Source organism: Falco biarmicus, chromosome 6 (genome assembly GCF_023638135.1).
Source record: "Falco biarmicus isolate bFalBia1 chromosome 6, bFalBia1.pri, whole genome shotgun sequence".
Taxonomy (NCBI): domain Eukaryota; kingdom Metazoa; phylum Chordata; class Aves; order Falconiformes; family Falconidae; genus Falco; species Falco biarmicus.
Window position 1 is genome coordinate 84,404,130 of NC_079293.1, and position 26,648 is coordinate 84,430,777.

Consider the following 26,648-nt stretch of genomic DNA (forward strand, 5'->3'; position numbering starts at 1 on the left):
CTATGTATTCTAAAGAATTTGCACATAACCATTTAGCTTTTCCTCTCCTTGCTAAAATATTTTCTTCTCTTTACTATGAAAAAGTTTTTAGTGGTCTCCTGTCAGTTTAATAGTAGATAATATACCTTATAGATTGGCCAGAAATAATATAACTTAATTCAAATCCTTTTAGTACAAAAACTTGTTTACTTTTACAGAAAACTCATTCTCAATTACCAAGTTGAAATTGAATACATAATTTTTTTAAGTGTAAGTTGAATAAATTAAATAGATCTTCCTACAAAGTCACATCATTTGCATAACTAGACCACCATGGGTCTGACAATGTGACTAGTGGGACAATGCCAGCTCTCTTGGCATCCTTCTGATTTCTAGAATCTGAAGATTTCAAATGTTGCCAAGAGAGTTTTTACTGATTTGAAAAGAAATTAAAGCTTTCTTTTTCTCTTAACTTTTTATTGGGTAAGCACGTTCTAGATGAAGTGAAGAAATGTTCCATCTACACCTGCTCCCTAACGCAAACTCAAAAGCAAGTCCTTCTTAACAGCATCTGCAATACTTAAGTGGAAACCTCTGCAGTTAGTTGCATCTTTCCTAGTCCTCACTCTGTGTCCTGATTAATCTTCTAAGATTAAAAATTGATACATTTTTTATATTAGTAGCTTGAAAATTTCCTCCCTCTCAGAATAGAACTATACAAACAAGATGTGCTGTTATAATTTCTTGTGTATGCCCTATGCCTGCCTTGACAGAAATGTAGAAAAGTAGGATGAATTCCCAAGGTGTTTTGGTTTTGTTTCTTTTTTTTCCTTATACAGAAGTGATACTGGGGTAGGGAATTTAGGAAACTAGGTGTTATGGATGGGCCACTGCCATTATGCTAAAATTAAAACCTGGTAAATTAGTGTCAGCCTACCCCTTGTTATCTGAGAAAGACACAATACAGTGTTCATAGATCAAGGAAGGACCAGGAAAGTCAAGGGGAGTGATTAGTCTCCTCTTCTCAGCATCGGTGAGACCACATCCAGGGTGCTGTGTCCAATCCAGTGCAAGAAACATGAATGTATTGGAGCGATCTAGCAAAGGGCCACGACAATGATTAAAGGCCTGGAGAATATATCATATAAGGACAGGCTGAGAGAACTGGGATTGTTCAGCCTGGAGAAAAGAAAGCTCAGGGTATTTTTATCAGCATGTAGAAATACTTGATTGGGGAGGGGCAGTAAAGAACACACAGGTAGACTCAGTGATGCCCAGCATCAAGACAAGAGGTAGAGGGCCTCCTGAAAGTGATATACTGGAAATTCCATTTAATACTAGAAACACCATTTTTCACTGCAAGGATGTCCAACAGTAGAACAGGCTGCCTAGAGAGGTCATGAGGTCTCCATCCTTAGACATATTCAAAACCTGGCTGGACTTGATACTGAGCAACCTGCTGTTGCTGCCTCTGCTTTGTGCCAGAGAGTTTGGTTAGACGATCTCCAGAGGTCCCTTCAAACCTCAAATATTCTATTAATCTGTGATACAGGTGCTACCACCATTATAATTCCTTAGCCAAGAACAAAGTTTATTGCTGGGGGAGGGGAAATGAAGTTGTCTGCAATATTTCCTATCTGTTGGAGTATTTCATAGGTAAGATCAGGCTACTTTAGAGAAGATGGGCCTTGAAGAACATCCACAGAGGTGTTGGCTAAATACTAGCACATGTAGTATTCTAGACAGATGGCCTTGCAGTCATTTCCAGGCTTCTTGAAGTAATCAGAGAAACTCTGAAGTGCTTTTGCTCTGAGTAACTCTTCAATCTCTTCATCTTTCTGTTTCACATCAGTATTTTCTTCCTTTTCACATGAAAAGATGTTCAGCAACCTCAGAAGAGCTGTCCAGACCTGACTTTCTGATTTCAGATTGCTGGTGGAGTCAGTATGATTTGAGATAGTTTCATGCCTCTTCTGCTGATCATGCAAACACATGCAAGAAAGAATGCAGATGCAGCCTATCTTTTGCTTTGCCATTATTTAAGTACTTAAAATATAATTTTCCACTATTGTCTTCAAGTTCTGTGATGGAGTAAGCTAAAAAAAAAAAAAATGAGTGTGATGTTTTCTTAAAGGAATAAAGGTAGATATATTTACTTCTTTTTTCACTCCTGCACAGATTCATGTTTTGAATCTAATTTGAAACCACCATGGATGTCAAAAGAAGGGTCAGAAGGAGAAATTTCCATTCCATTTTATTCCTTTCCATGCGGTTCAATTTTCCAGTACTGCAGTAGGAAAAAATAATTTCATTGTAGCATGGAACACAAAGAAGTGAGGCTGTTTCTTTTGATTGGAATATTGAAGAAAAGACCGCACAATGTGCCACAGGGTTCTCCAAGAAACTAGGCATTTTACATGTAATTGTTTTGGCTTATTAAGATAAAAATGAAAATCATTTTACTTCAAAGTAGCATGCAGTAGTTCTCATGTATTATGATATGTATGATAGTTCCACTATAAATCAGTTATTTTTGTTGTTCCATAGTGTTTTCCAAATGCCAATTAAAATTTAAATTGCAGTAAACAATACAAACTTATTTTCATTTAGTTTAAAATAAGATATTATTTAAGCATAGATTTAAAGATCAGATTGCATTCAAATGCAACCCAACAGATTTGGAAAGAGAAATACAACTCAAGAAGAGAGTTTTTTTGATCCAAAGACCTTATAAACAGCCAAAGAAAAGGGATTGACAATGAAGATTATTGTCTCAGTTGAACGAATAAATCTTTTGTACAGTACTAGTATCAATATTATATGCAAGATGTTCTGTTTTCCATCAGATGTATTTATACTTAAAATCAATCTGTGGACTAAGTAGTTCTACCATACAGATGCTAGAAGGAAAAGAAAAATCTGAGAACATGATTTGTTACAAGGGCATCTTTATCTGTGTTTTTTTGACTGGGTTTTTAATTAAACCTTTTTAATTATTTTGTTTCCTTTATTCCAGAGAGCACAGTCAGATGAATTAGAAAAAATAGAAAAGCATAGCAAGACATCCAAGGAAAAAGAAAACGCCAAGTCCTTGGATAAGCCAGAACAGTAAGAACATACTTGTGAAAGAAGTTTTGCTCACTTCAGAAAATTTTTCCTCCTATAGTAATCTATTTAGAGATGTTATAAAAGAAAATAAACCACTGTTCCTACTGACAGTGACTCCTATAATTATCTTTCATCACTTCTACAGGTTCCTCTATGAACTCTCACTAATTCCCAACTTTTCAGAACGTGTATTTTGCATCCTGTTCCAATCAACGTTTTCAGAAAGCATTTGTTCAATCCGTCGCAAACTTGAATTGTTACAGAAACTGTGTGAGGTAGGTTGTGCTGTGTGGAAAGGTAGAGCTAAATTTCTGATATTTAATCTTGTAAAGCTGTACTCATATTTCAAAAGTTTTTGCTTTGTTTACTTTAAGTACTCATTAAATCTGAAGGATAGCAGAATAGAATGTTTTATGATTGTACTTCAACATCAAAGCGAACTTTAAGATTAGCTTTTGGTACTGAACTATATAATGTTTTGACCATCAATGTGTATCAGTCTCTGGAAAACAGTGGACATTCCTCTTTTGTTAAAGCAAAATCCTCTGTCTTCATAGTGACCATATCCCTCCTTTCCAGATGAATGCCTGTTCAGCCCACCATGTGTCTGCTTCGATTTTGGAAGTGTGAAACTAAATAATATCACTGGGATTAAAAATTAGTTAAAGATGGCAATGTTGGCTCTAGCTAGAAAAGATTACTGGAATTTCATGGTCCCATACAAAACAAAAACATGGTTTTAAAATGCAGGTTTCATTAGTATTTTCATAACAGTATTAATTGAAATATTTTCTGTAATTGTTTCACCATTTAACAGTTTTATTTGATTAATTGTTTTAATTGTTCCATATGGGTTTTTTATGAACTTCCTGCAGAATTCTCTCCTAAATTAAATATACCATTCATAATATCATCATCAGTTAAGGAATACCTATTTTTTTTTCTCACCAGGTCATCTCTGGTAATATTGCATAGATTTCCTATTAGTTTTTTTTTTTCCTAAGTACCTATTTTGGAAATAACATTCTTCATCCACAAGAGATTACATATTGAAATTATTGTACTTCTACATGTTGCAGTAGAAGGTTGTTAATTCCCTATATTTGAGCTTTTATGTAAATAGTATTTCTAATCACAGTATCAACAAATCTACTTGTCAGTAATACTATGAACTGTAAATTTTGTGGAGAGTATGAACAGAGAATTGTTTCTCTTTCTGTTTTCTAGACATTGAAAAATGGGTCAGGTGTTATGCAGGTCCTGGGTTTGGTTCTTGCCTTTGGAAATTACATGAATGGTGGAAACAGGACACGAGGACAGGCTGATGGGTTTGGACTAGATATCCTGCCAAAACTGAAAGATGTCAAGAGCAGTGTAAGTTGATTCTAGACTTCCTGTAAGCCTGAAATTATTAAATTCTCAGAAATTTACTTTGTCTCCATTTCCAATTAAGTGTGAAACTTACAAAGACTTGTCAAAGGGAATTAATTTGTTAATATACTTAGCGGTTCACACTTCAAGGATTAGATGCATTTCTGTAGAAATCCAAAGACAAACCATCTCTTTTCATTACTGTACAAAGATACGTTAAATTATGTCTTAGTTCCTAATCTGATATGTATTTGACTTTTGTCGCAGTTCATAGTTTTAACTATTCAGAAGCAATACTCCGATCCTTACACTTTAATGGTGTATTACAAAAGTGTATTTACAGTTGTAAAAGGAAAGTTAACTGTGATTCAATGCTGATTCAAAATATTTGTGAAAGGAAAAAAAAAAAAAAAAAGGCTCTCCTGAAAATGACTGAATAGGCATCCTGGGCATTTGGGATAACCCAAAATTAACCTTTTATATAAATCATGATTTCAGAGTATACATTTCACATTGGAGCATGGAACCACCAGAATAAAGAGTAATCACAGAAAGTACTTATTGATTTAAGATTTGTCTGATATAGTCATCTGAGTAAAGAGAAAAATAAGTGGTCTTATTTCTCGCTTAGTGCTAAACTGGAGCTTGTGTGTTACCAGCACTTTTTTTGGCTTTGATTATTCAGCTTCAAGTTGTATTCAGTATCTGCTTATGTCTACAAAGAAACAATAATCTTTGAGTCTCTAGGGCTATGATGAAAAGACTCATCTGAATGTAGAGAATGGTAAGAGAAAGACTATAGCAATAATTCTCAAGGCTTTAAAGTGGCCTCTACATCTACCTAGTTGAGTCATTGTCAAGATCTGTTGTTCTGAAAGCATCAGAAAAGGAAGAGCTTTTTTCCCTCCTTCCTCGCTCATTAATATGCCTGCTTTAGCTGCTGGGTTAGGGAATGTGAGCAGGATGTTGTTTGCCCTGGATTGGAGACCATGTCAGCCATTTGCCTTTAACAGGGTTGAGGAACTTCATTCTGGCCTGCTGGTTTCTTTGTAAGCCAAGGGAGTGGTGATGTGAATGAAGCCTTAGTACCATGTGTTTAGGGCAGCTTGCTTTAGCTGAACCTTCTGGTTGACTCTAGATACACCACCAAGTTTAGAATTTGGCTCCGTAGAACATTTAAGTACACTAAATTTGGGTTGGTGACTCAGGTCTGCAGCATGTAATTTGCTGGAAATACTATGACCATTAACCTTGCAATTGCAAGATACATCTGCAGTTTATTTACTATTGATGAATCAGAAAAGTCCTTAAGAAATAGTTTTCTGAAAACATATGAAAATGTCATTTTTTCAAAAATACTCTTCAAATCAAGGACTTTCTGCTGAAGTATCATTAAAGAATAGCAGAGGGGAAGCAATGAGAGAGTTCCCCCAAAGACCCCCAAAAGTGCCAAAATGTCATTTAGAAAAATAACTTCCTTTATTTGCTTTGGTTATAGTTATAGATTAATAAAACAATATGAATGTTGTGATACATGTTGATGCATCAACCCAGAAAGGAATTCTATTTTCATTCTTTGGAAATTTCAAAATGGAAGAGTTCAGTTTACAGTCATGTAAATTTCCAGAATCAGGAGTGGTTTTACACAAGTGTTATAACATCTATTACTTTCTTTAATTAATAAATTGTATTTCACTGTGTTGAGGGTTTTTTTGTAGTGAAGGCAACAAATCAGTAAAGTATTTTTCTGTGCTTTACACAGAATATTTCATTTACTTGAATTACCATTTTTGAATTTGTGTTTTTCAGTAACAGCAAACTTTATTCTCCTCTATACAGGACAACAGCAGAAGTCTTCTGTCTTACATTGTCTCATACTATCTGCGTAATTTTGATGAGGTAAGAATTAATTTTGCTCTTTTAAATTCAAGTTAAAAAAAGTCAACTCACTAAATTTGCTCTTCGGCTGGCCAAGATGAGGAAATGTGCACAAATATTCTTTGTGCTTTCAGTTATATATTTTAGTATATGAAGAAGTAATGAGCACTATGTAACTAATTGTTCATTTCTGGTTTTGTCAGGATGCTGGAAAAGAACAATGCATCTTTCCTCTTCCAGACCCACAAGATCTCTTCCAGGCTTCACAAATGAAGTTTGAAGACTTTCAGAAAGATCTCCGCAAAATGAAGAAAGATTTGCGAGGTACTGAACCTAGATTAAAGCTAGCTCCATGTTATCAACATGTCCCTGCTATCACTATTTGTATAATTTTGAGAAGTTTGATGATAGTATAAAAATAGTTGGGTGGTTTTGACTCCTCAATTACTGTTTTGTTTCCTTGATTTGCTTTTTTATGACCATTTAAGCAATAGTTCATAATTTTCTGTAGATAACCTGGTAGACCTTATTAACACAAATAACATCAAACCAGTTAGGTTAAACCTTTTCTTTCAAAACCAAACAATTTTTTTTTTTCAAACTAATTTCAACAGTCTTTCACTACAAAAAGAATTGCAAAGTGTTGGACCATGTCTATGACAAAAAAATGTTGAGAATCAGGCCCGAATGCTATCTAGCAGCTAATTCATATTATCTTATGGTGATAAAGAAAATTGAAATAGCCTGACTTTACTAAAAACTAATATACAAAGGAAGAATTTCTTTCTCCTGCTTGTGGAATGAGTTCTTTAAATGAACTCAGCAAGTTTAATATAAGATGTATTTGCCAGACTTTAATAAGGAACATGTATCACATATAATACATTTCTTATCAACGTTGGGAACTAAGCACTTTAATACATTTCTTACTAACATTGGGAACTAAGCACTAATTTTAAGTTAAGCAAGAGTAGTTTGGACGAAAATATCCATGATCTTCAATATTTTTGCTAAGTCTCTGCTAGATAGGCCATTTATGTATCATTATGCTAAATCTTGGAGTGAAGGATTCAAATCAAGGAGTGATGTGATCTTTATATTTCTCTTGCCTTGCTGATTCGAACGCTGTGTGTCTAGAGACCAAGGATGTTTGGTAAACAATTAGTCCTTGAACAACCTGAGATGGAAGGTTCTCTATCAAAACAAAAACATAACATGGTTACCAAATGATATCTGACCTTACCTTCTTGCCCCATCAACCTTTCAGTCTGAGTGTTTTAAAATTTATTTAAACATTCAGAGGTAATCTTTGAAGTTGTATCAATGTCACTTAGTGTGGTACTGAGGAGTGAACTTCAGTACCAGTTTGCTGCCCTGAACAATCTAGGAGGGCAAAAATCCCACAGTTCAGCCATGAAAATTTATCTCTATTCTTCTTGCAACTGTCAAATAATCTGAGGGCTGATCTCAAACTTGCACGTAGAGAAGAAAGATGCTTAGGTCTGACTGAAAAAAGGTACTTGAATTCGGGGCATTTTCACGAAAATCCTTGGGGGCAGATGTTATTCTTTGCAAGTTCACCAAAAATTTAGAAGAAAGGTTAAATATTTTTAGATCAAGGTTGAAATTTGCACACAGGCATATAAATCTCTTATGGAATAAATCCACACTGTGCAGTGATCAAAGCAGGGGATCTGTAAAAATGGAAATTACACGCTTCACTCTGCCATCAGACTGCAGTTGAATTCTTTCTGTGCTTCCAGTTCCACCCTTAGGCTGGAGTCTCTTTTGTCAGTCGATTCTGTAGTTAATGAAACTGATGAATAACTGCAGACACCACCACTCTTTCCCTATTCCCTTTGGTATAAACTCTTCTGGGGACAGCATCGACCCCCTTCTGCATCCTCTCCTAGACATGAAGCGACAGTTTCAATACCAGTCTGCAATCTTATTCGTGACTCCTTATCAGCCCTGAGTGATGCAAAATGCTTTGTTATCTCTTTTTTCCAAAGACAAGTGTAACTCTACATTGAAAATATTTTGTGCTTAAAAAAAAATTATGACTGCAAGAGCATTCACTAAAATTTCTGGCTATTCCAATAGCTTAATTGTTGTAGTGGCTTTGGTGAGACAGATAAGCAAGTTTAATGACAGTCTTTTTAAAAATGAAATACAAGTTTTAGCTGAATGGATAAAGTTGCTCCAAAGTAGTTTTCCTCTGCATTTTTTTTAAAGTATGCTACCAGATTTGCTAATGCGCATCTGGAACCTTATGAGTTACTAGAGCTAGCAAGTGCGTCATTACATGACTGAGATGTAAGAAGACTGTAAGATGCTGGGCAAATTCTGACAAAACCTTAAATATGATCCTTTCCTTTTGAAGTCAGTGAGAGTAAATGAGTATTGAGTATTCCTGGGGAAATACTGACTTTAAAGCCATAGAAGTAGATGCCTATGAATGCATTCCAGTTTTATACTGAGATGCAGACTGTAACCTTGGATCTGTTTTCATCAGTAATTAGGTGGAAGATTTCATGAGATGATTTCACCGTTTATAGGTGTGTGTGTTTACTTTGTTCTTTTATCACTGAAAATCTAGAAATTGCACAAAACATTGATGCAGGCAGCATCACCAGTTTAAGGATATTCTGCCCAGGTTAGTTTCAAATCCCCTGCAAACAAAGCACAGGGACATCACACTTAGTACAATGAAGGAAGGGTGTATTGGTTCACCCAGGAGCAAAAGCTTTTGCAGATCCTTTATTTCTGACTTTAAAAAATTCCCATGATCATTATTCAAAAGTAAATTTCAACCCAGAAGGATCTTTTCACAAAATTATGGGGCCACATAGAAAACAACAAAAACCCACAAAGTAAAGTTAAATGAAAAAAAAAATTAACCATAAGAATAGCAGTTCATTCTAGTAATGCTGTATTTTTCCATCTAAATACATCAGTATTTATGTACCACACAGAGGAATGTGCAGATATAAATAATTTTTCTGGTTCTGTAAAATAATTTCATTGTCATGCTCTTTCACAGTTCTGAGCTTGGGCTTATATCTGTATTAAAGGAGTAGTTATGCTGATTGCTTAAAAAGAAAACACACTCATGATATTCAAGCTTGTATGCTTTCTTCCTTTTTGATTGCGGAGGGTTTTGCCTGTTTTCATGAACTGTATGCCTTGTAGTTTGTACATGTTAGAAAAGAAAGTATCTTTTAAGATTTCAGATTAAAAGTGTAAGTCCAAAAGACCTTCAGAAAGCATGCTGTGTGTCTGTTCCAAGATTAATAAGACAGAAATTTATAATTTTTTTATTAGAAAAAAAAAAGTCCTCTAGAATATAGTAGAAGCTACACTAACCGTGTAATATCAACCTTCCAAATTCTGCAGGGTTTTTGTTTTGTTTTTTAAAATAATATAGATCCCAGAGATAAAGTTTTTATAGATAGAAGACCAAACAACAGGTAGATCTCTTTACTAACAAACCAAGCAAGTTTGGCTCCATCTGTTGCTCCCAGATTTCACAGCTCTCCAGGATTCTCACTTTAGCCTTTTTGACTTCAGTGACATATAGTTTGTTAAGCAACTTGATCTGCTTTTGATCTCTCTTGGCTGTCAGCAACGTTCCTTGATGCAGTCATGCCAAGCAATGACTTCTGTTCCTATGTCATTCCACAGAAGAAACTTTAGCACTTGCCACATGACTTAAATCAACTCACCATGTAAAGAAAATTGGGCATCCAGGGTCACAAGAGCAGGGTGTGACTCTCACTGATTAGGACCTGTGTTGTGTATTTATTATTAGTAGTATATTTTTCTAGGCACTTCAGAATGCCAGAGCTGGGGCAGAAATATGTGGAAAACATGTATTGATTTAGTTAATGTTTTAATCCTCTCTGCTCTGACACCGTTGGCACTATTGTAGTTTAGGAAAATGTTGGATTTGTGGCCCATGAAATTTTTCAAGACGTATTCCATTTAGGAAAGAACTATAACACTAAAATGGCAGTGAGAGTTACGGTATTTATGAAACACTTAGAGCAAGTTAAAACCATTTAGAAACTTTCTTTGGCTACACGGTAACATTTTAGCCTTATAATTGTAAGTTTATTCTTGCAAATCAAAAACTAATCCATCAGTTGTCACTTATTGCAAAACTTTTGCTCAGGGTCAGCTAAAAGGGAATTAGAAACAATGTCAGGCAGAAAATAAATCTGACTAGTAGAATTTTGAAAAGATGAATAATACTGTATAATGAAGACTTATAAAATTGAGTTGAAGTCAGTACTTGTTTACATGTCATAATATTGTCATATTCGATATCTTTGAAAACTGATTACAAGTAATAATTATGATAATTAAATATTTTCTTTGTAGTCATGCTTTCAAAACTGATTACAAGTAATAATTATGATAATTATATATTATTTTTGTGGTGGTGCTTTTTTTTTTCCTACTGTGAGTGTTTGCAAGTCATTGAAAAGTCTCCACTGATAAGAAGCTAGGCTGTGTGGCCCAGTACATCTCTGATTTGGAATAAATCTGACAGAGAATGTTTATAAAGTGTTAAGCATTTGCTGAGCACTTTGTATTTTAAAAAAAATATGTGCCAGGAAAAGTCCCACAGTAACTTGAAAAAATACACATTCCTTATTTTTTCTGTGCTTCTTACGGTCGCCTAGAATTAGCTATTCAGCTTGGATGTGCTGGTTGTATAGCTGGTATGTGCTCTTGAGTTTAAGACCTGCTGTGTGACTCAGAGCATTGCAAGTGCCATATTCTGCAACAGAAAAGACTTTTAAAAGTTGTATTTGGGGTGGTATCAATGCTGGACTGAGAGCTGGAGTAGTGGTAGGCGTGCTATGCTTTGACCCCTTGCCGTTTCTTTCCCACACAGTGATCTCTATTTAGCTTGTGACAAATCATTCCTCTTGCCTCAGGAATGGTCACCCCCGCACCTAGGAAGAGGCCCCAACCCTCAGAGTGCAGCCAAGCTGTAGTTTGAGATGGATTTTTTTCACTTTGTGGCCAACTCTATGTCTGGGGCACATGGATTGCTTTGCAAAATAAGTTTACATCCACTGTTAATTCTTTCATAGGTAATATTAACATTAGGAGGCAAAAATGCAAAAAGCGCACCATTCTATTTGCACGTCATCCCCTCTCACACATACCTCATATCTTTTCATATTCACAAGACGTTCTGTTTCCATCACAGTTCTGATTATGGGGCTAAGACTTTGGCAACATTTCAGTGCCACTTCGTGATCAAGAACAGAAGCAATATTAATTTCAACCTCAATTAACAAAGTCAGGCAACCTAAAGCCATTTCGGGACCCACTACAGATAACAGAAAAGGAAGGGATTGCTCTCCTAAAATCGAGTGCTAAGGAAAAGGTCTTGAGTCTAGTCTGGTGATCTATATTTTAAACAGATAAAGTTTGATGAAATTAAATCGGGTTTTTCAAAAACCTATTTTTTTTTTTAAAAATGTGCTTCTACACTGGTATTCCAAGTTGTTTCAAGAGATGACAGGGAGCTGGAGAACAGAGAAATGAAATGGAGAAAAAATTGTATTCTGGAAAAGTTTGGATTCATTGCCTCATCAAAAACTTTCTGTCTTAAGACATCTTGAAGTGTTTGTGTTTCTGTTATTCTCTATCAATAGTTTTGATATAAATGGGAATGAAGATTTTTCAGAATAAAGGAATGGATCTTTCCTTATACAATCTATAGATGCATATCCTAATGAAAAGATGCCTTCAGTCTTTTATGACAAAATGCCAAATCTCTCAAGGTAATTATTAACCAAATAATATAGCAACATTAGTCAGTTTGGTCAATGCTACAGTTATCCATCAAGTTTACCTTTACAGAAACAGCTATTGTTTTAACCAAATTAAATCTTTAATTTTGCCTACTCACTGACAGCTGTGCATCCACCAACTCTAGCTGTTTGTTCAGGTATCACTGAAAGGGTTAATTGCTGCAGCTATGCAGCATGCAGACTCCTAAACCTAAACCAGATGTAAACTAAAGCCAGGCTTTCAGTCAATCTGTGAGTCATATTTTACTGTCCTTAAAACTCCAAACAAGGAGCTGTCTATGGGAGCCCTTGAAGACTCAGCAGTTTTTAGTGTAAGTCTTTACAATTCAAAAAAATATATAAATAAAAGAAAATTAAGAGCTCTTTCTGTTCTTGTGGCCAAGTTCATCAGAGTTTGTCTTTTGCTGAGGCCAGTATTGTTTCTTTTAGATAAAGTCTAGGTTTTCTTTTAAAGTCACAGGTTGCAGTGGTAAGGCATCCAGAAAGCACTGAGGAAGCTGTGAAAACCGTGGTTGTGCTGTTACATATTTCTCAGGCAAGTAGGACACAGGCATATCTATGGGAGCCAGGGTACTCACACCCTCTGAAAATTAAAGGAAATAATTTTGAAACTCCATTAAAGAATTAAAAAAAAAATAAATCTCACTGCAACTTGTGCTTTGAAGTACCTTAAACAGTCTTGAAAATCCACCTAAAGTCTATAGGACTTCTATAGACCAGTATGTGGTTTCAGAAGTTGTAACCAAACCAGCCCAATGGACCTGTTAATTGCTTATCCAAGATAATCCACAGTTCTGCTTGCTTTCTTACCAGGTTTCTTGGTGGGTTGTGATGGTGGTGGTGGTGGTGGTGTTTGCTCATTGTTTTTATGTTTTGAGGGTGTTGAAAGCAAAATCATGCTGCCCATCATTATCCTGACCAAAGACAATACAGTAAGCCTGAAGAGCATCTGAGCATCTGGTCACACAAGTTGTAAAAACCCACGCATTTTAGAAGAGATCTGTGCTTCTAAGCGCTAAAATTTAGTACTCAGAAATAGGTGGAAAACACTCATTAAGAATTCTGAATCTTGAAAACTTTTCTCGTTTTTTAACAGGTAAAGCAACTATTTTTGATAATGAGACTGCGCACATTTTAGAGGGCTTTACCAGAATAAGGCAGAGAATGTTTTTGTGACTTTATTCCTTTTTGTATAGATGTCTCTTAATCAATAGTGGCTGTTGTGAAACTTTATATAGTTTTTGCATATTGATCTAAAAGAATAATAATAAAAAAAGGATGAGCAAGATAACACAGTACCTTGAATAATGGCAATTAATGGTATTTTAACATAGAAATAGAGAGTGAGATGAGATTCATGAGATACTGGATACAGTTGGAATTGAAATTTTTTTAAATCTCTAAACCAGTTTTGAACACAGATTTTCACAGCCAGTTCCAGTTCATAAGCATTTGCGCTATCTGTGTATGTATGGGCAAAGGGCTACCAGTTTGAATTTCCCAAAATTTAGATCACACAAAAATCCATTTATATGGCTTCTCTGGAAAATCACACACAGTCCTCTGCAGCATATGATGTTAGAGAGGTGATGAAATTAGATGGACTATTGGCCTTTCAAATGACTGAGACACTGTTTATATGTTTTAAATTGATTTAGAGGGTCAGAGGTGTGTCTGCCCATGCCAACTTCTGCTCAGGATCTGAGCTCTTTAGAAGGTCTGAGATCATTGCATGAGGACTGGATATGCAGGACTACAGGGAACTGAAACCTTCACCTTGCTGCCAAGCAATACAAACAAGTTTTTATCTCTCTTTATTCCCGTTTAGGCAATTCCATGTTGTGAGATAAGCTTCTACCGACTGCTTGGGTTTCATAACTGCCTACATGGTTCTCATTTGTGGTGCCTTTCAATTCTTGCATTATAGGGAAATTTTAGGATCTGCTTAAAGTAAACCCAGTTTAGGAATACACTAGATTTGTCCAAGTTTTTCAGTTGTGTAAACATCTCGCAAGATGAGAGAATAACTTAACCTGTGAGATTAGGGATGGTAACAGCAAATTTTGTGTCTGTTATTTAAAAAAAAAAAAAAGACGAACTTTTGTTTCAGACAAAACTTCTACAAACTGTGTCACAGCAAAGCCCCTTTACCAACCTACTGCTTTGATATCTGGGATGTTTAGCTGGGCTGTTTCATGGAAAGAAACGTGTCTGAGTATGAAGCTGAGGAAAAAGAAAAATCAAGTATAAAACCACCCCAAAAACCAAATGTTGATATTCTCACATTATTTTTTTTCATGTTTCACCTCCACATTGCTTAGAAGTTATCAAATACTCTTCTGACACATTTTTACAGTATCCTATTCCTTCACTTGGCAGAAAAACTGATATCTGTCTACTGCTTTGTATTCCTTTTCATGTGATTAGCACTTTAATTTCTTCAGTTACATAAAGGAATAACAGTATTTCATCCAAATAGCAGGGCTTTATACGCTGGTGACAAATTAAAGAACATGATAAATGAGTGATATATCCCGGCAGGTTGTGCAGGAGACCGCAGTTCTGCTATTAATGCTCTTGCAGAACCGAGAAACTTAGTAAGAGCTAACAGTCCTGTTAATTCTCTAATGAAGAAAGCATCTGATGAAGTAGTTTATTTTAAGCATCAAAATACTGAAATTAGTATGGTAATAATGACAGAAATTTTCCTATTTTTAAAAGCTGGGTGCTACATATGCTATCTTACATTTTATATGAAGCAGGAAAGAGATAATTTTTTCCCCCGTGTTTTCTTTTGGATCTTAACTTACTTAAAACACCTTTTTTGCAGGATTAGGGTAAAAAATGAACCTGACCTGTTAACCTTCTGAATATCACTGATTTTAGCCTTTTAACGAGAGGAAGGAGGGAACAAACAAACAAACTCCACCAAAAACTGGAGAAACAAAATGATCATCAGCTGTACTCCCTTTTGCCCACATACACACAAACAAATCAGCCATGGGAGAGCTTCCAGCATCTGAATGGTTAAAGAACAGACATATTTTCGGACAATATTACATGTTTTTCTTTTCTATAGAGAGTAATATAAAGATAGTATATCCCTGCATTTCCTTGTAGTCTTTCAAAATAGCTTCAGGCTATTGGCATGGGTATGGGCTATGATTTTTGGCCGGTATATATCTCCATAAGATTGATACTTCTGTCAAATCAGCTGAGAGATCAGGAGTTCATTGTGAGCTGCAGACATTAATTCAAGTGAGTATAATGTACTGCTGTAAAGAATATTCAATCCATATTCTGGAAAAAGGTATGGCATTTTGGTAATATTAAATGTTATGGGAGGTTCTATAGCATCTTTCAGCTCTGCCTCTTATTTCTGAATAGGAGAGAAAAGATTAATAGAAATTCTATATGCCATCACCAGAATGTCTTCCTTTACAGAATAGTACATGACTTCTCTTTTTTTTTTTTTTTTTTTTTTTTTTTTTTGTCTAACATATGCTGTAAGAAATTTCACACTCATTTGGATTCTCTCCCCTTTTTCAGATGTGTCGACTAAGATTTGTTTAAACATTATAGGCTTGTCCATTTGACTGTATTTGTGGGGGTTTTCAGGTTGTTTTGTTAGGTTTTTTAAATATTGCTTCATAAACAGGGTTAACTTTCTAATTAAATATACTCATGTTAGGTTTCCCCTCCCCCCCCTAAATATCAGCTGGTATTTATTTCAGTTTTCCTCTAAGCTTAAACAAAAAGTATTTTAAAACCTGTCATTTTTATTGTCACTTCACTTGTGTGGAGTTAGCAATTATTTGAGTCAGTTTGCTTTTCTGTATATGTGCATGTAAAAAATTGGTATCTCTAATTCTTTTTGGTATATTCACAACTATGAGAAAAAAATTATTAACCAGTGTTTATGAGATCTAAAGCTGCATTGTCCAAAGATTTGCCCCAGATATAGCAGACCAGATGAGTAGTACAGTAAAGGTGAATCAATTTACACAGCTGATAGATTACAAAGACTTGACTACCATAGCATATATTTACTTTCTTGGCACCCTAGCTTAAATGACTAGGTACAGATCTGTAGTGGGTTGGCTAACCAGTGCTGGCCAAAATTAATGAACCTTTGGATCTTCGTCTGTTTTTTATTTTTTTATTATAAAATTATGTTATCTTTAATTGCTCTACCATGATTTTTGTATATGTCATTCATTTTTTGCAGTAAACTAGAGACTGGTATTATTCAACAGATTATAAATTCATGCTCTCTGAAGTAAGAACAAGTTGACAACTGGTTGATTTGTTGGGGTTTTTTTCTCCTTTAAGAACCTTTTCAAATATTACAGAACCACAAAGCATATAATGGTGAAACAACTGCCTATTGTTTCCAGTCTTCAAAAGCAGACTACAATTCTCATCTGTAGATATTTGGATTGATGCAATTGTAGACATCATTTATATTTGAAGTAGATAATTATGATACTACTTTATGCTGCTTCAAAATCTGTTTTTCAAATGCCTAACCAGTCTTCTGTATTTAGAAATATAGTAACAGTCCTGTTTGGCTGAAAGAAGCCCTGGAGTGTAAACAAGGAAAATGCATATTTTTGCCTGTGTGCTCTTTTACTGGAAATTTTGAGGTAGAATCAAGCAGGGCTTGTTTCTGTTGAATGATGGGAACTTATCACAGTCTGAAGTTAGTGTTAGGTTTGCTTGGATAGTTGGTGAAAGCATGATAATACCACCTCACCAATGAATAATCTGTGTCAGGGCTTGTTTCAGGCTCCAGCTTCTCTGTTCTGGTCTCTGGTGAGACCAAGAACCAAGCTGTCCTCCTCCAAGGTCTCTGATAGAAAGCCCTGACTGTATCTTATCTTTAATTTTAATCATTTTGTACTATTACTTTTGAACAATGCAAGACACTTCACTGTGTCTCTGTTTCTATCATATTTTAAGCCTTCATCTGGCTTTACTCATTAAATCAAGGTCTTTCCTACTACTTGGTGCAGGTTTTGCATCTGAACTTTTTTTTTATTCAGGCACTGTCACCTGGGACCAGGTACATCAATGTGGCATGGGATCTGAGTTTGCCATTTTGTTCCCATACATTTCAGCTTTTTAAATTTGTCTTTCTCTTAAAAAAAAAAAAAGAGTGGTTTTGTAATTTTTGCTACAGTCATTTAAACTAACACACTGACCGCAAGTTATCTGTATATTTTGGGCAAAAATATTTGACCAGGAACATAACTGCTTCTGAATATATTATTATAGTGTTTGTACTTGAAGTAGTGTGTTTGAGGCACACATTATCAGCAATTTCACTGGCGATGTGGTAATTTAAGTGTGTCTTTTATTACAGTCTGCAGATCCATACTATGATGTGTCATCCTAAACTAATCTGTTACTTCAATTTCAGTATGTGAGACAGAAGCAGCAAAAGTTTATCAGCTATCACTAGAAGAGCACCTCCAGCCTTTCAAAGACAACATGGAGCAATTCATTAGTCAAGGTAAATAATGAAACGTCACTTAACCTTTTCATGACATTTCAAAGGAAAGTTATGGGAACACTGTTTATACATTGTGGGAAAGGGACTGTTTATTTTGGCATCATAGAAAGATGTGGATTAGTTTAATCAGATGCCACACAGTTCTAAAAGATTTGCAAAATGATTCTGTTGTACTGTAGGTGACTCTTTCTGTTTTGCATGACGGCAAAGACAAATGCTATTGGCTTGAGTGGGTGATCTTCTGATAAATTCAACATTCCAGTAGAAAACAATTTTACAACCTTTGTTCCTTGCAAAATTATTGAAGCTGGATCTGTTCCATTAACTTCTTTCCAAAGAGATAATTCTTTTGTATGTGCCAAAAACATAGAACATAGCAAAAGTAGTTAAAATTTTCCAGATAGAAGGCAAACCCATATGAAGTACTTGGATGTGATTAGTGGAAAACACAGCAAGAGAAAATATATTAGAAATATCCATGATGAACTGCCATCCTGAGTGCTAGAAAGAAAACACTTTAAAAATGAATAGACTGTGCTTTCAGTGCTTTACTAGACCCTTCTTTGCAAGACTATAAGAGGTATAGATAACTTCAGTTTTCAACTAGTGGTATATAAAAGCATCTCTTGAAATACTGCTCCAAAAGGGTATACTCTGGATTGACCAGTTCACTTTTTGGTATGTTAGAATTCAATGCATCAGGCTGACAATGGCCTGATTGAGTACTTTTACCAAAATAATTACCAAAGTAATTTTAAATTTCTTGACCACTTTGCTGCTCTGTTTGCTTTGATATTGCATTTTATAGTAGATAACAGACCTCTTGTCTACCAAAAGGTAAGTTATGTGAAAAGTCTGTTTCTAGTGTGGATTCAATGGAGCTGTCAGTAATTTGTTAGCCTAGAGCTAACAATTTGTTAGTGAGCTATTGTACATAGAAATCATTATTAACTGAATGTGCGCTGTTTGAAAGGCCAGTCAGGTACACATTTATCTCTTCTTGGTTAGAATATCCAAGATGACCAATTATCTGAACATTATAAATGGAGTACATATGTTCTGGTATATACTGATCCAACCTACAGAACTCTCAATTACAGTGAAAAAATTGAGAAAATCCACCATTATAAACCATCAAATGTGAACTTGTGTTTTCTAAGACATGTCTGTAAGCCAAACCTGGCAAACAGGGTGCTGTCTCCAGCAATTGTAGGTATGAACTGATTTATAACTGGGTTCTGATTATGTACATGACATACAAATGTTACAGTAGTGACATGATTAAACATGTAGCAAGTGTTTTCCATTAGGCTTATATATTTATTTATATTTAGATAGATAGGGGACAATCAAATCACAAGTTGTCTGAAAGAGATCACTAATGGTACACTGTAAATCATGCCATATGTTTGCATATTAACCTTAATAACAGAGTAGGAAATCAAACATGAGGGTTATATTTCATCAGATGTATATCTGTTAAATTTCTTTCACTTCTTTTAGAAACCATACTTTACAAAGTATCTGACTCTGCACTTTAGCTTACTTTATGATTTCTGACTGTGACTTCCAGAGCATAATTATATATAAGCTATATAGTAATCTGTTCTGGTTTTGCAGGGATATGCTATTTCCTTTCCTGATTACGTGCCTGTACTTTAGGAAAGTGAGGAAAAAAGGGTGGGAGGAGAAAAAGAAATGTATCTTATCTGTTAAGAACTTTTTTCACTAGTTAACAGTGGGTATTGTCGGGTGGTTGACAAAAGGAGAAACCCATAATGTCAGTAAAATAACATTGTTGCATTTTAATGAAAATAATTGCAAATGTGTATTGAAAACAGTGGACTGTGACTAAACAGTTTCTACATTTATTTAAAACTGTAAGATACATTTTGCAGAATTCTGTCCCAGTGTAAGACAGAGGTTACCATATTGGAAAAAAAAGAATCCCTGGTTAAGTTCCAAAAATAAAGTAATTTTAAATACCTTTCATTATGAAATCCTTTGTTTTTACTTCATGGGATTGAATTCAGACTTGAAAGAGGCCATGTTTAAAGCAGGATTTCTCTTTCCTGTTCAGTGTTTGACAGGCTTTTGATCTAGATATTTTTTCTAAGGGCTTTTGTTGTTTATGTAGACATAATCGATGAGTCTTTTCAGCTAGACTGCACACATGATCATTTAGAAAAACAGAGGGACAATTCTTGGCACCTTTTGGGGATTTGTGTTTATATAACATATGCTCTGGGCAAAGAAAAATCAAGCTTTAAGTTTTTTTATCTTTTCAAGTTCCAGTTTCTCTAAAGTAGAAAAAGTTTTAACTTACAATTCAGATGAAAAGCATTTTTCATAGGGTTGAATAATTTGGCATGTTTATATGATGCCTTTTCAGAGCAGATAACTTGTGTGCATAATAGGACCCAAAAGTTCAAAGTAGCTAGTTATTTACAGCATATTCACTTATAGTTGTTCCTAGCAGCTAAAATGGAAAATGGTTTTCCCATAGGCAAAAAAACTTGGACATCAAATTAAATATCCTTGGCAGGGGGTTAGAAAGGCACTGCTTTATAAGAATAGTTATTGTCAGGCACGGTTATATAACTTTGATTTAAGTCATTGTAACTAGTCTAGCTGACTGTTACTATTAATGTATTCATAGAAAATTTTTTTTTTTAAAACATTAATACTTTCATTAGATTCATCAGGGACAAGAAAAGGTTTGGTATTACTAGCTTACTTGTAAAGATCATTTCATTCAAAAGATAAAGGGAAGAGGCAAGGATGTATTCAGAGTTGTAATGCTTTAGATGAAAATGTTACTGGTATATATGATTGAGGCTGCTCAGCATTTGCTTTGTCAGCCTAAGTCAGTAGGCTAAATAACTGGCATATTCTTTAAAATAAGCAAATTAGAAAAAGGATGCCAGTTCTTTTTCTGATGGACTTCAGGGTCATTCTTAAAATTATCATTCTACTTAGCAGACGTTCATACTACCTGTCCTATCCTCTCTACGCTGGCTTAGTGGATATTTGCAAGCATGCTTCACCCTGTGCTTTTGATTTCTGAGGCTTTACGTGCCTCAGAACCTCCAAGGCAGTCCTCACTGTTCTTCCATGGTTTCTGTCCTCTTTTTGGGTCCACATGCTGCAAATCATCAGTCACAAAGTATATAATGTGGTTCTTTTGTTTTCACAAAAGTTAAGATTTTTTCCTGAAATTCTCTATTGCCCAGGGGTTTAAAAGAGAAAAGGAAAAGAGATTAAAAAAAAAAAAAAAAAAAAAGAGCAGCTATATATTAGAATAAAAAAGATTGGAGAAAAATTGTCAGAAAATACAAGGCTTTTAAAAATTATATTGTTTGTTACATATTTCTAAACATTTAAGTATTCCAGTATTTGAGTGATATAAAATATAAGTGTGAAATGTAGGAGAACAGTCCTCTTCCAATGAAATATTATTCAGACCAAATGGTAGGCATTTTAAAAGTCCTATTTGAATCTCCCCAGTATAAGGTACACATTCACTGAAGTTTTCTGTCCTTGAGTTACTCCTAACAAGTTATCAGAATTTGAATAAGAGAGATTGCAAAAGAAAACTATTTGGGAACCCTGTTGGCTTTGTTCTGTATGTAGCTGTGGATAGATAAGGACACAAAAACATCAGAGATCACATCCACCAGTTCAAAAAGCTTCAGAAATTACTTCTTTTTCTGGGGTATATGTGTCTTGACACACGGGACAGTGGGGAAATCCTGAGGGTGCTAATTGTCATGCAGTTTGTAGAGAAATTTTGTTAGCAGTAATCCTTTCTACCTTGTCCCCACTTGATATGATACCCAGCTCCTGTTGAAATAATTGGGTGTGCACGAACGACAAACTGTGGTGAAACATGCAGTGAAAAGCACCTTCTGGGTGTTTGCTGTTGGGGCTACGGCTAGGCTGGGCGTTCCTGCCAGCCTGAGAAGCAGGAAGCTTGGGAAAGTAAGTCTGGTTTGGGAACTGGGAAGAGATGTGTTGGAATCACAGCTCTTCCATTGAGATTCTATAGATCCTGCAGATGTCACAGACTTCAAATCTCAGCAAGTTGTCCGATATTGTATTCAGAAGCCAAAGCAATATAATTATTTTTAGAGTTTAGAAAAAGCGTTATGGTGTAAGGGAATTGAACACTAGAATGCATTGTTTATAGAAGAAGGGAAAACATAATTGTTTGATGTTTAGCTAGTTCATCTAAAAACATTGGGAATAATTCCAGTATGATTGTAAGCTTGGGAATACAAGGTAGTCATTCAACCTTTTGGTTCCTCGTAGTCGTTTTATGCAAAACTCCACAGTTCTGCTCTTGCTAGTGAATGCCAGACCCAGGTTTCATTCTGCTGGACCCAAGAATACAGACTCTTCTCCAGGCCCAAATCCTAGACACATCCTCATGATCTTGCAGTATAAAGATGCTAAAATTGTCCTCCTGGGTGAACTGTCTGTAACCATCTCCCTCTTTTGCCAGGAAGAGCATTCAGGAATCCAGTTTCCAAACCGTTAGTAAATTAGTGTATAAATCAAAAGTGTGTTGTATTTACCGCTGTCGCTGCAACCAGATAGTTGGCTGTGACTTGCTCTTTTAGGTCAAGCAGCAAAAGGCTGTGCATCATCAAATGATGGATTGTGAATGAGACTAAAGCATCAGACTGAGTCTTGGATGGCTGGGTTCAGTTGCTGGCTCCAGAAGTACTGTGGATGATTGCGAAATGAATGCTGCTAGGGTAATCTTCATTCTGGCATTTTCTAACCCAGAATGATTGATTTTGCAGATTTAATATTCTTTAAATGTTGCTTTTATAATTTGATTAATATAAGGGACAACATAGCACTATTTGATAGTTTTTCTAAAAATTGAGGAAAATATGACTAAAAGGCCGTTAGAAATATATATGAATAAAGTTTTTGGTTTTCTTTAAAAAAATAAATGCACAGAACATTAAGGGGTGGGAGATAGGTAGGTTTACGTGGAGATTATTACTTTAAGTATTAGTAATGAGTATTTTTGATAACAATATTAAAAAACCCCAGGGTTTTCTACATTTCAGAATAAAATATTGGAAGGATATGAAGAGCGAGCAACATAAAGTCACTAGAACAAAAGATCCAAGAATTCACACTTGAACAATTTAATTCCATGATTGTTTACATTTTTATGTTAGTATTCTTTTTGTTGGATTATTGAAAGAGCTTTTAAAACTTGTTCTTTGAGTGCTGAAAGTATTTTTTTAATCTCACACTGACATCTTAATGCTAATAAATAGTTTAACATCAGTATTGTATAAACTTGTCCCTACTTCAGATGTCAGCACCTCCACTAGTGTGTGTTATTAGATAATAATCCTAATTCAGATTATATTGTATTTGCAGCACTAAAGAGGCTTCACTGAATTAGCCTTACCTTGCCTCAAAGTCCATGAAAGGCCAAACCTTTAGACTGGGGCTGGCAGCTGTTTGTGCTTTTGGCGTAGGACCTCATTTAATTGTTTTTGTAGGAATCAATAATGTGATTGCAGACAGCACAGGTGTGGTAGAGTATTTTGGCATCACTTGTGAACAGATCAATATGTGAGTGGAACAATAGCGTGGTACAAATCATCCACCCCAAAATATTCTGAAAAATACAGCATATTACTGAAATTACCAGTCTGGGTTGGAAGGGACCTTAAGGATCCTCTAGTTCCAACCATGGCCAGGGACACCTTCCACTAGACCCAGTTTCTCAAAGCCCCATCCAGCCTGGCCTTGAACACTGCCAGGGATGAGGCATCCACAGCTTCAGCCCACCTCTCAAGCCTGTCAAGGTCCCTCTGGACGGCATCCCTGCCCTCCAGCGTGTCAACTGTACCACACAGCTTGGTGCCAGCAAACTCATTGAGGGTGCGCTCAAGCCCAGTGTCCATGTTGCTGACCAAGATGTTAAACAGTGCTGCTCCCAGTATGGACCCCTGAGGAATGCCACTTGTCACTGGTCTCCAGTTGGACATCAGGCCATTGACTGCAACTTTTTGAGTGTGAGCCTCCAGCCAATACCTTATCCACCAAATGGTCCATCCATCAGATCCGTGTCTCTCCAGTTTAGAGACAAGGATGTTGTGTGGGACATCATCAAATGCTTTGCACAAGTCCAGGTAGATAATGACAGTTGCTCTTCCCTCATTCACCAATGCTGTAACCTTGTCGTAGAAGGCCACCACATTTTTCAAGCATGATTCTCCCTTATTGAAACCATGCTGGCTGTCACCAATCACCTTCTTACTTTCCATGTGCCTCAGCATAGGTTCCAGGAGATTCTGCTCCATGATCTTGCACGGCACAGAGGTGAGATGGACCAGGCTGTAGTTCCCCAGGTCTTCCTTATTTACCATTTTAAAAAAACTGGTCGTTACATTTCCCCTTTTTCAGTCAGGGGGAACTTTACTGGGCTGCCACAACTTCTCAAATGTGGTGGATAGTGGCTTAGCCACTTCATCTGCCAGTTCCCTCAGGACCCACAGATGCATCTCATTAGGTCCCATGGACTTGTGCACCTTCAGGTTCCTTAGATGTTCTCAAACTTGATCTACAGCAGGTGATTCTTCATTCTGCCAGTCCCTGCCTTTGCCATCTGTGACTTGAGTGGTGTAGCTGGAGCACTTGCTGGTGAAAACTGAGGTAAAAATAACCTAGCTTCTTACCAGACTGCTGCCTGAGATGGATTAAAAGAGGACACAAATAGCAAAATGTGGAGAGTTCGCACCTTGAAACACAGCATCTATGAGGGGTAGATAGGATTTGTGCTGAGGATTTTTTTTTTTTGGTTGGTTATTAATTACTACAGTTATTAATTTGAAGAGTCAGTCTTCTTTTATAGAGTCTGTTGTTAAGTTTAAATTTTTTTAACTTTCAACAAAGATCAACTTTCAGTGCTCATGTACTTACTGAGAGTTTAACATGTAGTTCCATGGATCGTGGCCCTCATCTATGGGGCTAGCACATAATTTGTTGTTCCTGTTGTGTGAGACTATAAAGTCATAATGAAGTGCAATTGGTTGGAATCAATCTAAACGTTTATGTATATGTTTAACTTATCATAGGCTTTTCAATTTTCAACAGAAAAAACTGGAAAAACATAATCACAAAAATGTCTAGCATATCAGATGCTCAAGCCCCAGTTATCTTCAAGAAATGGGAGTCTGAATGAAGTATTTAAATAATCTTTTTCATGTATGTATCTTAGAAAAGGGGAGAGACAAAGTGAGTATTCTTCATGCTCATAACCTCCTATGAATTTGTCATAGGAAACACAGAAGGATATAAGGCCTGGATAGGATTCCCAGAAGAAATCCTACTTTCTTCTCTTGCAAAGCCGCCTTAGCATGAATATACCTGGTAATAAAACATTCAAATGTACTTAGATTTTTGTGCAGTGTAAACAGAGATTCTCAAAACTATAGCAACGTAGCTCTAATGACTCACTGAGAAGGCATTGTATCTGTCAAAATAAAAAAAAAAAAAAAAAACTAAAAAAAAAAAGCCACCCAAAGAAACAAAAAACAACTGGCTTCACTTGAAAGTTACTGGCAAGCACATTCATAGCTAATTATAAACAAATACTAGTTAACACTTTAAATAAGAGGAAAAAACCAAAAGGATTTAGGACATGAGCAGATGAAAGGATTCTTGTTGCCTCCCATCTGAGATTACTCAGATTCATTCCTGTATTCAATTACCTGCAAAGATGTGATATTCCCTTAAGAGAGATCAGGAGATCTGAAGGGATGGCAGTTTCGTGCATCTTCTTACTCATAGCCCTTTGAAACTTGTTCAGCAGAAATAGCTTAAATTGCAACTGGGTTTGGGGCCAGACGGTGAGAACAGACGGTAATCACTGGGTCAAGACCATTCCACAAACTATCAGCAAAATGTTCTGGTGGGACGAAAGCTCTGAGAGGGCGTTTGAATGCTGTTTGAGTAGACCTGCAAGGTCTACATGGAATAATTTCTGGAGTCAACTTGTTTTGTGACTATGGTTATCTCATACATTTGCACATGAACAACACTCATAATTCTTATGAACTATTAGCTTTCAGTCTATTTTTCTCATGAAATTCCTGGATATTATTGCATATCCAATTTTAGAGCTTAAGTTTTAATGCCTTTTTTCTTTTCTTTTTCTTTTTTTTTACAAAGCCACTAAGCACAATCCCCTGTCATCATTTAAAAGTTAATGATCATCTACAATCTTCCCTAAAACCCACTTCCTTTTTGATAGTTCCCATCTAAAATGGCTACTTAATTCTTCCCAATGCCACCCATGTCCCCAAACACATTAGTCTTATTAAATAAAATGTGCAAAGAAAACCAACAAAAAAATCCAAAAATTGAGGCAAAACACATTTAGAAGTCTAAAGGGGGAAAGAAAGAGGGTTTTTTCTCATGAGCTTTCTACTGACCCTGGTGTCTTTGCTATTCTGCTTTGGTATTTCAAGGTATTTCAAAACATAGTGTTGAATATAATGCAAATTGCCACATAAACCAGCTGCATTATGTTTTCTGGGGGCATTTAAAAGTACATGCTACAAAGGAGAATTGAGGTATTCTCTTAGGAACTCTCTTGGAGGTCTTGTAAATTTAAACCTTGCACCTTGATACTACTACCAGTGTAACTACATGCCTTTGCTTGTGGTGATTGTTCATCCAGTGTTTTCTCTCTGCTTCGCTTTGTTTCCCATGCACGAGATACCTACAGAAGGTATCCTTGTGGCCTCTGTCAGGAACTCATGGGATACACTTTTTAAGAAAGTCTATCCCTCAACTAACTTTTTAGTTTAGGTTTGTTGGGTTTTTACTGGCTTTTTGACTCTGCCAGAGGAGATATTTGGTATGTTTTCAAAGTCCCAGCTACTATTCATTCAGCACCACTGTGGAAAAAAACCCCAAATGTC

General features: G+C 35.8%; 1 protein-coding gene across 1 annotated transcript in view; it reads left to right on the plus strand.

The window, feature by feature from the left end:
* The window catches only part of FMN2 (formin 2), a 162,400-nt gene that overhangs the window by 96,633 nt on the left and 39,119 nt on the right, over positions 1–26,648 (plus strand). The window contains exons 9-14 of the mRNA XM_056344580.1: positions 2,996–3,087; positions 3,233–3,362; positions 4,315–4,461; positions 6,298–6,357; positions 6,540–6,660; positions 17,593–17,685. Of these exons, the coding sequence (XP_056200555.1) occupies positions 2,996–3,087; positions 3,233–3,362; positions 4,315–4,461; positions 6,298–6,357; positions 6,540–6,660; positions 17,593–17,685 (643 nt within the window). The remainder of the gene's footprint in view (positions 1–2,995; positions 3,088–3,232; positions 3,363–4,314; positions 4,462–6,297; positions 6,358–6,539; positions 6,661–17,592; positions 17,686–26,648) is intronic.